The sequence below is a fragment of the Notothenia rossii genome (genome assembly GCF_949606895.1).
Source record: "Notothenia rossii genome assembly, chromosome: 6".
NCBI lineage: Eukaryota > Metazoa > Chordata > Actinopteri > Perciformes > Nototheniidae > Notothenia > Notothenia rossii.
In genome coordinates this window covers 77,995,822-78,011,572 of record NC_136909.1, presented here as the reverse complement: position 1 = coordinate 78,011,572, position 15,751 = coordinate 77,995,822, and the positions used below count along the sequence as shown (strand labels likewise).

At 41.0% G+C, this 15,751-nt stretch overlaps 2 protein-coding genes across 5 annotated transcripts in view; both read left to right on the top strand.

Moving 5' to 3' along the window:
• chrm3a (cholinergic receptor, muscarinic 3a) overlaps positions 1-7,978 on the top strand; it is a 79,351-nt gene extending 71,373 nt beyond the window's left edge. For all 4 annotated transcript variants that reach the window (XM_079690377.1, XM_079690376.1, XM_079690378.1 and 1 more), the window contains one exon: positions 4,253-7,978. In XM_079690377.1, coding sequence (XP_079546503.1) covers positions 4,253-6,173 — 1,921 coding nt within the window. In that variant the 3' untranslated portion in view covers positions 6,174-7,978. The remainder of the gene's footprint in view (positions 1-4,252) is intronic.
• A 2,120-nt stretch (positions 7,979-10,098) lies between these two features.
• Positions 10,099-15,751, top strand: part of fmn2a (formin 2a) — a 35,999-nt gene continuing 30,346 nt past the window's right edge. The window contains exons 1-2 of the mRNA XM_079689771.1: positions 10,099-12,213; positions 15,347-15,510. Of these exons, the coding sequence (XP_079545897.1) occupies positions 10,122-12,213; positions 15,347-15,510 (2,256 nt within the window). The 5' untranslated portion in view covers positions 10,099-10,121. The remainder of the gene's footprint in view (positions 12,214-15,346; positions 15,511-15,751) is intronic.

The window sequence follows — 15,751 nt, the reverse complement described above, 5'->3', positions numbered from 1 at the left end:
ACACATTTAAGGCATTGTTTTTAGAAAAAGGTCACTGATCACTGTCTTCCACAAATCTTGCTGCCTGTCCTCTTGCCACAAGGCAGCAATCTGCTTGCTATTTGACAATGCAGCTCTGCCTAGCCAATTATGGTAATCAAAGCCAATGTTTGCATATGCTGGATGGACTAAATATGTATGCATTCAGTCTGTAGTTGCTCTCTTGGAACCACGTAATGCTTGGCAACTCGGTTCAGTCTTCCAAATGGCTGATTAGTTTCCTCAGCCTGTACAGTACCCTTCAGTTTATGGTTGAATCTGCCTTGTTTGGCATTCGCCTTTTTTGTTTTCAAGCTGTTGATGCTTGAGTTGTTTTTAAAATAATTCCCCAACTGCTAACACCCCTGCCTGTCTCCAGATGTGTCCAGATGTTTGTCTGCACTTGGCTCCAACACAAAACTGCACATTACATAAGGTTTTACAGGAGCCAATTGTAATGTTTTAAACGGGAAACATTAAGATACAAAGGAAATATTCTTTATTTTCTTTTAAAACACAGACACTGTTTATTAAACCTCTATGAGCTGAATATCTATGTCAATCCTGAAATAAATAAATTGTAAAAGGGCTTCCTTTTAACTGAAGGCGTGTTGGGGGGCACTCAGAGGTTGTTTCAAATTAGAGCAGGTTAACCTTTATTAAAAGACACATGTCAACATGACTTACGCTTGCTGGACATCATCTGCTCGAAGCACTGCTCTGCTGGATTAATTTATGAAAATTGAAACATGAAATAGCTTCTTGTTAGTCACCCAATCATTTAGAATGATCCTTGGACCCTACCTTGATTGCACTGTCCAACCTTGCTGGGACAAATGCCTCAAAATGTAAAATAACACGGTGTGTGTTACGACACAGTAAACGAGTATCGATCGCTCTGTGCACCTGAAACCGTCACACCTGCCTGCCTGCGAGTAAAACTTAAGATTTAGAGCGTAACGTGGGCTTGGAGAGAGACATGGACACTACAATTGCTTCCTTCTAGTGGCAATTGGTTTTCAAAGCATTGCTTGACCACCCATGATGCAATCTGCGGCTGCTTACAGTTTTCATCCCAAAAATGCTTGTTCAATTCAATTTAACGGAAAACAAACCAGACCACTCTTCATCTGTTGTGCTTCCAATTTCTGCTCCGTGGGAAAAGAGATGTGAATGTATGGTGGTTAACCATTGCATCTGCACGGAAATTGATTGTGACCAAACACTATTCATATCTGGATGCATACATTTGATATGCTGTATAAACAGTAGCTTACAAAACTAGACAAGCAATATTTCTCCAATCAGTAAAACTGGCATTATTGTGTCACGATGTTTTCAGTGTGTTGCACACTGTACGTGATTGCATCTGAAGAACACCTGTGCCTACACAGAAATATCCTGTCACTCTCAAAGAGACAGAAGCAGGTTCAGGGGGTCTGACATTTGGCCTTTTCCCAAAGGATCTGCTCTTTACCTCCCCTGTTGAGCAAGCCTCCCATGCCTCTATTCCCCAGACACGGTAAGACTACGCACTTCACTGTGCTGCTTTTTGATATTCCTTTTTTATTGAATTATTTGTTTTTTAAATGTATTTTTCGGTCCTTTTTTTACTCCGACTCCAGGTAGCAGATGAAAGACAGATTCTCCACTTTTAAGCCCTTATGATATCTTCACAGAGACACATTTTGCAATTGTAAGTTAATAAAAAGTTGTTTAAGATTTATAAACAACACATTGTATTCTCAGTAGAATTTGCTTTGTGGAAAGTAACACGTATTTCTTATTTCTAAAGAGGCTTTTAAGTGTGTTATCTTATCTAAATGTTTTTTCTTATTGTTTGTTCTTGCCGGTATAAACTCAATTTGAAGTTGTATTCATCCACAAAGGGTATTTGTTTGTCACAAAAATACAAAGTATTGTGTTTTTTTCATATATGAGTGCGCTTGCATGGACTCTATTTCTCTCCATGCACACGTGATGTACACATTGCATGCACAGTGTATACTCATATAACATAAACACTATACATTTGAAATGTGAAAGAACCGATATATTTCGAAACAGGGGACAGCAGGGAGCCTCATGATAATATCAGCGTGTGCTCAATGTCTCAAACGGCTGTGAATCGCTGTTGGCTCCTGGGCTACTTTAACAGCTCAGTGGGAGGTCTGAGATTCTGTTAAGGCACAGGTGCACCACTCCGCTTCAAATACCTCTGACTTGGGTTTGAAATAGTATGAGTGCTTTAGACGTTTTATATGGAATTGCTATTGTGGAGCTTATATGTGTTGTTGGCACATGTATTTGTCGTTACATTTGTGTTGAGGTTTGGGTATGGGGGGTTGTTCTTACTTGTCTTGATGGTAACAAGACAGTGTTTGTTCCCTTCAAACAGGCTCAGGTTAGTGTCAGATTTAATAGGAACCATTGTCATAAACGTGAGCGGAAGAACACCATGTTCATGGCTTTACAATAAAAAGACAGTTCAGGGAAAAGTGCTGCGCTTTGTACAATCACTCACAGTGATCTAAAATGACTCCAAATGAAAATAGAGATTACTAAATTATAAAGAAACTGCAGTTTGTTGTTGTATTTGTAACCAAACAAATCATATTTTTACAAAGTGTATTGAAATAACATCCATACTAAACCCATCTTTAAAAATAATTGCACACATTTGTTCAAGTTATGTGAATGTGTACTGCAGCTATACCCCACTCTCTCTCTCTCTTTTGCGTTCTATCTAACTTAGTGGTTTAACTGTTGATACATGAACAACACATTCACTCATAGTGCACATTTGATTTGTTCCTTATTTTACTATTCTTGCTGTCAAACATATATTTTTAACAACATACATGCAAACTTTTAAAAGGAAGACATGATGTTAATATATAACAGATTGCACGGCAAAACTTAAGATGTTGAAATGGATATGACATGCTGCTTCATAAAATGCCAATTCCTCACCTAATTATCCAATTTTCAAGAATTGCTTTGCCAAAATCCACAGGACTGTCCATTCCATTGTGAAGTGATCCCCAGACAACAAACAGCACTCCATGCTCTTCAGGATCATGCTGCTGGTAGCTCTCACCGTGATATTTGTCTCTTTAAGGTTTTGGCTGTGAAAGCTTTCTCTGCCCAAAATCAGTTTTCAACCTTGTTTTTCTTAGAGGGCTCCTGGAACACTAGATCAAGTCCGGTGACAAAATAACAAGAGCTGGGAATTCATACTGTCAAACTGACACCAACAACCTTTGTACTCAGACAGGAACAATTTCAGAATACCTCCCAAGGTCCTAAAAATCTATCGTCAATGAATGTATCTCCTCTTTGTCCCCCATCCTTGGTGATGTCTGCAAGCCCATACTTAGGATGATGTCTGCTAACTTTTATGGCCCAGCTGAAAAGACAGCAACGTCATCCGTGACATCAGTCAGTCATTGATTTGGTGTTTGAACATCTAATGGCTGGTACCTGGCTCTTGGCTGTCATTTTCATGTTTTAGAGAAATCTATCTACAAAGTATGAGCGTTACAACTACAAAACACATCACAAGAAAAACGATTTCATCTTGTATGTGTTTGACAGACCGACAAACAGGCAGACACAAGATCTGACACCATTCAACTACATTTTAAATAAAAATCACCAGCGTGCAACTTCCACACCTGATACAGTACGTGACACAAGAAAACCACCCACACAAGTCATACAGTAATAATAATAACGTAACGCAAGGTGAAATCCCACCAAAACAGCTATTTTATATGCAACCATGTATGAACATTATCTGTGTGTAAGGTAATTGTCTTTGCAATTTGCTGGGTGTCATAAGGAGCAGATGTGTATTGCAATCATTCTCTCTCACTGGAAGTTTTGGCTGTCTAGCCTTATTTATTCAGATGTCAAGTTGTAATTTGATATATGGCCAGCAAATGCATTTACAATGTGCATAAATATCCTCTGCAAATGAAGTTATGAGTGATTGCTTATGGTTAACAAGGTGGGCAAATCAGTCCCGAGCATCTTTTCTTTTCCAAACATCGGGCTTTATATAGAAGGTTTCTAGCCTCACCTACTGGATATAAATGGAAATGTCCAATGCTCAAGTGTCCTTTTTTCTTTTTCCCTCTATCCTTGTTCCCCTTTCTACCTACCCTTTTGTTCAAATCCCCGCCCCCTCTCTCTGTCCCTCCTTTCTTCCCTTTTCTGTCTTTCTCTGTAGAATATGCCATGACACAACGATGAGCTCCAACAGCACAGACCCTGGTCTCTTCCTGACTGCAATCACCTCACTACCATCAGCCGGAGCCTTCCCACAATCTTTGAATTCCCTGGAGAATAATTCATCTTCCACCAGCAATCTCCTAAACCTCACCTCAGAATCTAAGAACATAACAGCACCCCTTCATCACGTGGTTAGCCTTCCTTTGTGGCAGGTTATCATCATTGTCTTGCTGACAGGCATGCTGTCACTGATCACCGTCATCGGCAACGTCCTGGTGGTGGTATCCTTCAAAGTTAATCGCCAGCTTAAGACAGTCAATAACTACTTCCTGCTGAGCTTGGCTGTGGCTGACCTCATCATAGGGGTCATCTCCATGAACCTTTACACAGCTTATCTTGTAATGGGCTATTGGGCCATGGGCAAGTGGGCATGCGACATGTGGCTGGCTATAGACTATGTGGCTAGCAATGCTTCAGTTATGAACCTACTGGTCATCAGCTTTGACCGCTACTTTTCAATCACCAGGCCTTTGACCTACCGAGCCAAAAGGACCACAAAGCGAGCTGGGATCATGATCGGCCTGGCCTGGTTTGTTTCTCTTGTTCTGTGGGCCCCAGCCATCATCCTATGGCAGTTTTTTGAGGGTAAAAGGACAGTCCCCTCAGATGAATGCTACATTCAGTTCCTCACAGAGCCCACTATAACTTTCTGCACAGCCATGGCTGCTTTCTACCTGCCTGTGACGATAATGAGTGTTCTCTACTGGCTAATTTACCAGGAAACCCAGAACCGTTCGAAGGAGTTAGCTGGGTTGCAGGGTTCGGGAAGTCGTGGTGGGGCTGGAGGAAAAGGAGGGAGTGGTGGGGGCGAGAAAGCCCGTTTCGTCCATCAGACAGGAAGTTCTAGAAGTTGCAGCAGCTACGAGCTAACTAGGTTATCACGGAGAAGAAGCACATGTCGGGAGTTGGTTGGCCGCTTCCACTGCTGGCCTGGGGTTCGCTCCTGGAGACCTGGCAGTATCCGGCAAGGAGAGGGTGATCCAGACCAGAGCAGCAGCGACAGCTGGAACAACAACGATGCTGCAATCTCGTTGGATCACTCTGGGTCTTCAGAGGATGAGGAATGTGGGGGCAAAGAGATGATTTCCCAGAGTCATGCTATTTTCTCCATCGTTCTCAGCCTGCCTGGTATAAAAGCTGCTGTCAACTCCCAACTCACCTCATGTGAGGATCTGGATGCAGCCTCAGAGAACGATCCCCTCAGGGGAGAGGAATATAGTAGAGACAGCCTCTCAACCGCCACCACTAACACCACTGCCACCACTACTCCCGATGGTGAAATCAATTCAGAAAAAAGTGCATACCACCAGCGCTTCGGCTCACGCAAGATTCAATCGATGCCTATCATCCAGTCCAACTCGAACCAAGGCTTGAATGGTCCCTCAACAACTGCTACCACCGCCACCGACAATTCTACCACCAGCACCACCACTAAATCCCCCTCTGTCCCAATATCCTTCAAAGAGGCAGCTATGGCAAAGCGTTTTGCAACCCGTGCCCGGACTCAGATCACTAAGAGGAAGCGCATGTCCTTAGTGAAGGAGAAGAAAGCAGCTCAAACTCTCAGTGCCATCCTCTTTGCATTCATCATAACATGGACACCTTACAACATCATGGTGCTGATCAATGCCTTTTGTAAAAATTGCATCCCAGCGACACTGTGGGCTGTTGGGTACTGGCTTTGCTACGTCAACAGCACAGTCAACCCCATGTGCTACGCCCTGTGCAACAAGACTTTCCGTACAACCTTTAAGATGATACTAATGTGCCAATGGGACCAGAAAAAAAGGCGGAAGCAGCAGTTCCAGCAGAGGCAGTCGGTGGTCTTCCACAGAAGGATTCCCAGGGAGTCAACGTAAAGGACTAGGAAGAGTAAGATTTAACACAGGAGAAGAAAAAGGAAGAAGCATCCATGTAGTTGTTTCTGTGGAGTATCTTTGCTTAGAGCTCCTTAATGTGTTTCTCTGCTGTCCAGCACAGCAACCCCATGTGGTGGTTTATGAGATATGTGTTGGTGTTGGAGCATCCTTTTAGCAAAACTGTGTGCTTGAAGGATTGTGTATACAGTAGTGAGATTCAGATATGAAAACTCTCTCTCTCCTTAATGAACTCAACCATTTGAATGTGGGAACCAATAGAAAAGGGCTTTAAAATGCTTTGCAGGAGAATCTTTGAAGTGCAATTGACACAAGAGGAAAGGATATATTTCTCACAGGGCTCGGTATTCACATGTATTATATTGTCTCTACATAGATCTGTAACGTGCAGAGTGGTTTTTCATTAAAAACAAAACATGGAATCTGTTGTCACTGAAAGCCAAGACAAAAACTAGTGTTAGTGTTCACATGCTTCTACATCGTACTGATTTGACCTGTCTCCTATTGACTGGCAGGTGTTTTTATCAGAAACTATGTACATTGCCTTTCTACATGAATATAGCTTCCCTGTGTCTGATGGAATATAAAAAAAAGTTCTTGAATTGTGTCCTTCAGTCAACAGAGTTATTTTTGTGATATTAATTTTTGAGGTTTTCTAGATATTCCTGAGATTTTGAGCCAGTCTGAAAATTCTTCTTCTGATGAATTGAGTTGTGGATATTTGTGTGGCACCACGGTCAGTGAACTGCTGTAGTGTTCAATGTGATTGTTGTGGTTTTTATGGTGGAGACAATAAGTACATTGGTTGTGTTTCATGTACTTGCAATTCTCTGTCCAGAGTAATGATTATACATTGATGATATTCTGTTTGTGTATATTTGAATATTTCTGACTTGATATACAATGATTGATTGCACACACAAAGATGTCCATTTATAAAGATGTGTGTTTTGATGTTACACTATCTTTTAGATTTCTACAAAATGATACAGCTACGGTACTTTTTGTAGAGGGCCGCCACTCTTTGATATAGTAGAACAAGGGCAGCCTCTAGTGGCTTGAGAAATAGCTGTATTTCTGGCAGTCCCACTTCTAAAATTGTACTTGCTTAGGCTTATAAATATGAAATTCAATTTAGATTTGAAATTTTAAAAGTATATATATTTTGGATCTTGAAAAATAAGGTTTGCAATCATTGAAGTAACCATCGTTTAACTTTCTGTCATAGCCGGAATATTTTATGTTGCATTTAAAATGATTTTTGGGTGAAGTTTTTTCTTATTATTAAGCAGCAATTGATTTGTAAATAGAATTGATAGCTATTTTGGTCATCAAGTTTTTCCATACACCAACAAGTCAGCATGAAGAGGCCAATGACTTCTTGATGGATAAATAAGAATTTATTTTAATTGTTTATTTGTATTGCACATTATCTTATTCTTATTTTAAGATGGTTTTTACATTATTTCCACCCAGATATTGAATACAGTGCAAAAGGTATTGAGGGCAAAGGATAACCTAGCCTTTATTATGACAACTGACGTACTGAAGAATTGGATCATTTTAGTACAATTGTATTCATATGTGCTGAGTGCAAAGAGATGTTAACAAATATCCCATGTGTGTCATCGGGGGGGAATGTGCTCCAGTGTCATGATACCTTATTCAGTAAAATATGAGATTTTTGTACTTAAATATTGGGAATGTAAACTACCACAAACATTTTGTTACATTTCAAGTATGCAATCATACTCATATTTTAAGTCAATAAATAAAACAAAAACCTTTTTGACAGAAATTATCAGTTTTTTCATGTCGCAAGTTATAATGTTATTTTGTATCTGTATGTATAATTGTAACCTTTATTTACACACAGGGTGATTTCATGAATATGGAAACTACTACTACTACTACTACTACTACTACTACTACTACTATTACTACTGAAATAATACTTGATATACAAAATAATATATATTTAGTTTGTAATGAAATCCAGTAGATAATGGTTATAATTTAAGGTGATGTACCTGATCTCAGAGTTCAATGTGTTATCATTTTAAAAGCTATAATCTGTCATTTTGACTTTTTTTTTATATTGTTCTAATTGAGTTATCTTTTATCCCCTATTTTCATAAACCTGTGTTGTTCAAGTTTGTATTTAGAGTTGCTGCAATGTCAGGTAATGTTAGGAAGACACAACTGATATCTTCTTGGGTTATTATGCGTGGAAGCTTGCGTCTAACTTGGTGTTAAATTAAATTTGTGCATCACTGTCTGACACCACCACACCATTAGAACTGAGTGTCTAATTATACCCAGAAAATGAATGAGCACAGTAATGTTCTTTGACCGTTGCGCAGTTGTGTATTTTCCCACAATGAGGCCTGATGAAGTTAGTAAGGGGAGTCTGAGACGGTGCTAATGGAAGTTGGCGAAGGAGACCAGACATGTGATGAGGAAAATACCAACTTCATGTGACCCATGGCTGAGGAGCGGCTCATAGAGGAAGACAAACAGCCATTTGTGTTGTTTTCTTCAGTCAGTCAGCACTAAACCAGGGAGGAGAAGTCACAGGCTCAGTCACAGGCAAGTACAGTGTCATTTATAATATTATGTTTTAAAATATCTATCTTAAAGGTTGATCATCGATATTTCACATACTGTATTTTCATATACATGTACATATTACACATTTGGCTTGCATTGGAAAGTGATTTAAAAGTGCGTTTGTTTTACAGAGACGATGTCCTAGAGGGCTCAGAAGTACAAACTGATGTCATTATTTAAGATTTGAATAAAGTAAACTGTAAGGAGTTTAATGAACCTAGTAACAACAAATGTCTTACAATTAGGGGCCTTGTTAGTACAATGTGTTATTTAAAAAATATATATATATTTGTTTACGTTTATCTGGTGTACACCCTTGATGTGTTTTCTTACTTGAAACCACTTACTTTTTAATTCAATCAATTAGTGTCTAATGGCTAAACCTTATCTGTAGCACACCCATAGCAGTAATCTGTCCTAAGGCATGACTTGGTTCAGGCCCACACACACATACACCCTTTAGATCATGTCAATTCAAGCTTTAACAGATGTTTTTGAATGAAATATTTGGCGATATTAAAACTGTAATATGTATTTTACTTTGGACATAATTCCCACTGTACTACCTGAGAAGAAGTAAATAGCAGTAAGAATATCTAAATGTTGACATCAGACATATTTGGCATGCTGAAATAGATTCATTTTCGCTATGTATGATACAGTATTTTGATTTAGATTAAGAGTCCGTCTGCCCATTCTGTGGATACAGAAATTGAACATTTTGTATTATTTAATATTTTTTTGAAAAAAGGCGATCGCAGGACCCTTGGTCCCACCAGCTCCCACCGACTATATTGAGTACGCTCGTATAAGATGAGAAGAAATCTGCAAATATTAGGATAATTCAGTTTGCATTTTACATTTTCACTAGATTGACTAATTGATTTCACTTTTTCACTTTTTATACATGCCTGCTTAATGGTAATTTCACAAAGTTTCTCTTGCTGTCACCAGTTGTGTTACGTGAATGTTAATCCATCTTTTCTTAACTAAAATTCAGATAACTGTGTTTGTAAATCCAAACATCTTAAGTGTACAAGTAATGGACAAATACATGCAAAGTGCTAAAACACAGAGTGAAAGAATTGAATGGAACAATGATCACTATTCTCTAAATGTGTACAGTCCATGGCAAAAAGAGACATAAGACTTAATTATGTCAGCTTGAACTCATGTTCAACTTTGACATCATGACTCCACCGTGAGCAGATTCTCTCTTACAGTTAAGCTTAAATGTATCAAATGAACCAATGTAACTTTTCCTCTTCACTTCATCCTGTCTAGATCTTCTCCCCTCTGGATGAAGCCACAGTGGTCAGGATGCAGACTTTTAAGACGGTGGAGACCCAGGTGCCCTTTCTGAAAGAGAGTTTCTTCACCACCACTTTCAAAGGCAGGAGGAAGAGCAGCGTTACCAACCTCCTCCGTAAACAACAGAACTCACTCCTCAATCAACAACAGTGCATTTTAGAGCATCCTAAACCAGTAATTTGCACTTCAGTCGAGAATGGACAAGGATCGCACACTCCTGAACATCAACGACTCGCTCGCTCGTCCAGCAGCCCGTTATGCAAGACAGCAGAGCGTGCAGCAGCAGATGGGGATAAAAAGGAGGGGCAACAAGAGAGGAAGGATAAGAGAGTGAGCGAGGCTGTGCACGGGAGGGGGAGTGAGCAAAGAGTGAGTGGTAGTGAGCCCGCGGCTGTCAGTGCCAGTCTCCTCCTCCTTTCATCATCAGCATCAGCGGCACAGGGGGAGGCAGCATCATTCTCACAGCTGCCTTTAACTGTGGTGGGCAGACAGCAGGGATTAGGCAGCTCTGATAGGGCTCTGACCAACAGAGGAGAAGCATCAATAGCCTCCCAGGAGGAAGCCCAGCATGCCCAGCCTCGACCCCAGCAGAATGGCCTGTTAGCAAAGGGAGTCCGCCTGTTTAGAAACATGGGGAACCAGGAAACAAAGCAGAAGAAAGGAGGAGGAAGTGGAGGAGCAGCAGGGGATGTCTCCTGTGACGGCGATGCTGACGAGAGGGATGTGGACAAGAAATCTAAAAAGTCCCACAACAAGATAAGTAAAGCAGGAGAACAAGCCGGTAGGAAGAAATCGAAGTCTGAGTCGAAGGGCTCTATGTTTTCTGGCATGAAGATCAGGAAGAGTTTATCGAAGGCGAAAGGGTTGTCTAAGGATGATATGTTGGACGATGGGCGGTCAGCACACTTGGGCAAAGCAGGGCCCACACCAAGTGCAGAGGCGTCAGCTGATGAGATGGGCATGCTATCAGATGTCGAGACTGGCCGGAAAACAAGCTCAGGGTCGGATGCTGACCTCTACAGTTTTCACTCAGCCGCAGCTGAACATGAAGACCTGCTCTCTGACATCCAGCAGGCCATAAGAGACCAGTCCAGTGACAAGCAGGGAGTGCTTACTGTTAATCTATCTGAAGGACTATCATCTGAGGGGAATAAAGTCCAGGAGAAGCTAGTGTCTCCTCAGCTATTAAATCTAGAAAAGGATGTTTATTCTCCTCATGTTGGTGTTGAATGCGTACCAAAAGAAGTAAGCGAGAAATATAAGAATGTGGAGAACGAAAGCTATGTCATATCAAGTAATTCATCTGGTACAGGAACCCCGAGTGAAAGTGGTCCAGCCTCTTCAGGCCCAGACACAGAGAGAAGCAGTGGAAGCCTTCTCCCAAACACTAACAGCACATACAGCTTCCACGACAATACGACAAACAGTTCCACGTATGAGAGTGCTGAGGAGCACCAAGAAGACTTGGAGAGCCCAGTTCTGGCTGCACAGAGCAGAAATACAAGTGTGCCAAGTGTCTGCTTGGACCCGGTGGTGGCAGGTTCGAAGGGGCCTCACAAGAGTGTGAGCAGCATGGACCTGTCTATGGAGAGGGAAGAGGAAACCGGGAGACGGGACTTCCTGTCTCTAAAAAGGAGGAAGAGTAGTTTGTCATTTAGTCTGCTAACGCCAGACGTTCCTCAGCATAGGCGGACATCCTCCACCGTCTCCCCTTCAACTGTCAAACTCTACCCTCCAGTCCACCCTTCTTATGTTAAGACCACCACCAGGAATCTCACCTCTCCAATTGGCTCCCCCATTACCAGTCCCAATGTGCCCAGGAAAACGGATGTCAACGATGCTGCTGTAGAATCGACCCAGGTATTAAGAAAGCTCAAGAAGAGGTCTTGCTCAGTTGCTGGGTCCCTCAGTGGGGCAGCAGACTGGTTAACAGAGTTAGATAAGCTAAGAGGGAGGCAGAGTGGTGAGGCCACATTTCCAGAGCAGGAGACACCTGAGAAGGGAAACACTGGCGGGAACTACTGGACCCTGGGCTCCAGGAGAGCACAGTATGGACGGCAGGCCTCCACTTCCACAGTGCCCTACCTGGACGTCTTCTCTGGTGAGTCTTTCTGTATAGTTCAGAGAAAAAGAGAGGTATTTGGGGGCTTCTTGATTTAATGTTGTGAACTAGCAAAGAGTGGTCTTGTATTTTTAATCAGATGGATGATAGAGGGATGTTGCAAACATGTGAATGGATAGGAACAAGGATGTCTGTCTCAGCACCTTTTTACGAATGTTATTGGACTATTTGAAATGGATTTTATAATCAGCATCATCAGTGTGATGCACCAGGGGCCTGCTACACTGAGTAGGTTTTACTATCTATTCACACGGTTAAAAGAAGAAAAACAAGGAGACAACACCAACCTTTAGTGACCTAATTATGACAGGAGCAAAGGAGGAAGTCAGGAAGACATTTATACAGAGCCAGAAATCCATAAGAGGAGGATTTAGAGTGATGGATGGGGAAAGAAACATAGGACTTTCACACAAGAGGCCAAACCAACAACGCCTTGTTGTCATTGTGTCTCTTGATTGATAATACCCCACCTCCTGTCTGTAGTACTTAGCTTTAAGCCTGAGTGTTCTTAGTTAAGAGGTAAATCTCCGTCTCCTTTTAAAGAAGCGCTAATTAGCTTCCTACAGTAAATCAGCTAGGCACTGTAGGCTTTTGTTGTTGACTATATTCAGCTGCAGATTATGTATGTGGGAAAATAAATAGCGTTGTTTATTGACAACAAAGGAAGTATGGCACAGAGAGTAACCTACAACATGCTTTAGTTAATACAAGCCATACATGTTAGCAGGATCAATACATTGTGGCTAATGGCCTTTACATGTGATCTTTGAGATAATAATATAGAAAATCATTAGACCTATTTAGAAAAAGCTTTTATTGAATCTCAGAGTAGCAATATTTGACTGAATACATCAGGTCTTACCAGGGACAAATCACAATTCAAATATTATGCCTAATTGGTTTTTCATTTATTCCTGTTGTTGCTGGAAATCCCAAATAGAGCAGATGTGACTCCTTTTGGTTTGGCTCCAATCCCCAGCCATGTCTGAGATTAGCTTATTATGCAATGTTTTAGTAAAATGATTATGTTAATAGCCTAGTAATTTTAATTCAAGTGACTTACAAATGAGATCATTATACAAATGATCACAGCGGGAATAATAAAGTTATGATTTAAAAGTACAATAGCTCATGAAAGTCATGATAAAACAGTGGGGGCTCTTTTATTGAGAAGTGTCTCCAGAACAAAAGCCTATTTCTAATGAAACAATGCCACTCTGTCCTCATTTTCTGTTGCATTTCAGGAGCTCAGCTGCTCTCCACTGTCTGAGCCACATGCCCTCATAAATCTACTCTCAAGCAGCTCTGCCACCCCCCGCCCCCCAGGGGGATGCCATCCTCTGATTTTACTGGCCTGGACACAAAAAACACACACACACACACACACACACACACACACACACACACACACACACACACACACACACACACACACACACACACACACACACACACACACACACACACACACACACACACACCCACACGCACACACACACACACACACACACACACACACACACACACACACACACACACACACACACACACACACACACACACACACACACACACACACACACACACACACACACACACACACACACACACACACACACACACACACACACACACACAACCCATCCAGTGCACACTTGTGGATGCTAAACACAAGTGACAGTTTATCTGCATGACAATAATGTGTCATGATATGAGATCCATTCACATTTCGTCAGGTGAAATTATTGTAGCCAAACAATGGAGGCGCATTGTAACTCGAACATTAACATTTGGCCTATATGGCATTTGGTAATTATAGGACATATGCTGTTTTTATTCACAGACTCTGGTTATGTCACCATTGAGTCAGTAATGCATGTCACAGCAATCAGTTCAGAGAGTTCTCCAGGTCCCATTGGGCCCTTAGGAGAGAGTGGGAGGACTGATAGAAAATAAGGGGAACAATTGAACAATTTAACATTTGAAACAACTGACAACATGTGAAACTTTTAACACACATTCTCGATTTAAATGCTTTAACGTGAACTCATTTGTATTAATTGTGAGACTGTCTTTCTTGAAGATTTGACCGTGCCTATTTAATTCTGTCACACAATCCATAAAATGCAATCGGTTTTCAGTGCTAGCCATCAAACTGCTCAACGTCCACAGCGCCATGAGTCATAGGACTTTGTTTATTCATTTGAGGCCATCCACTGAATCACATGTTTTTAATAGATATTAAGCTAGTCTAACAGCATTAACAACTAAATGCACTCTCTGTGTCACGGTTGGAGTCTTAAGTAACAGAGCTGTGTTTTTCCTCCAGTCTCAATCCTTTTTTTTTGGTGCTGTCGCTTAGTCACTATTTCCCCTAATGGTTGTGTTCCTGCCACCATTAAGAAACAGGATTCTTCCTTATCTGGGATCCAGGGATTTCGAGACGATGACACATTTCCCACAGCTCAAACTCACTTTTCTTTCTAACTCTGGCTCCATGAAAAAAAAAGTATTTAATCCTGATTTCCGAGACAAAGAGAAACTACTTTGTTTTTCCAATGTCTTATTTAAATGTAGAATGAATACATGATACAACCACACCACCAGTTCAAACATTGTGTTGATGCTTGTCTGACACCAAAAACCCACTTATCAGTTATATCAAGTTCATCCATAGGTGTTTTAAGACTGTATTAGTTAAAACAGTTATATTATTAGATGCACTTGTACCATGAATGTGATCCAGCATTTCTAAAAATGTTGCACAGCACAATTAACACCATCTCTCTTGTCACCCACATGTAAATGGTGTGAACGGAGTTTGCACGTGTAGGTGTTTCATTATCACAACCGAAACTGAGACATCTCTTTTCAACTAACACTTGCAATTGCCTCATTCTGATACTAAGAAATAAGTAATACAGAATCCAGAATCAGGATATATTTATCTTAACTTAAAATGTAACGTTTCCAGACAAAGAAACACAAATATTCAGTCATAGTAAGCCAACATGAGTACCTGCAGTTTATTCCTATGATGGAAAATGGAGCTCTGTATTTTTAGTTTTTTTCTAGTTTTATCATTGCGATTCATTGCTTTTTTTGTTCTCAGGTCGCACTCTTCTAGACTGGCTGTGTATGCATCATGAAGACGGGTCTACAGAAGAGGAGGCGAAGGAACTGTGTCAGCGACTGTTGGTCCAAGGTCTGCTGCAGCCTTTCAGTGACAGCACAGCAGAGCCCCATGGTGACAGCCCTGTCTCAGCACCCTTTAATGTAAGACCTCTCTTCACTGTCTGCCATCATGCTAGTTTTCAAAAAATGATGACATGAGTTGCCCTGCATCAGCAATTTAATGGTATGTATTTGATTTCAAAGGCAATAACTGCAGGGCTACAGCTCAATTGTATCTTTAGCTTACCACAATGGGATGCATCTTCTTAGTGATTGTCCCATGGGCTGTGTTTGGAGTACATACATGTAGTTATTTAACATGTGCTTATCAGCTGATACGATC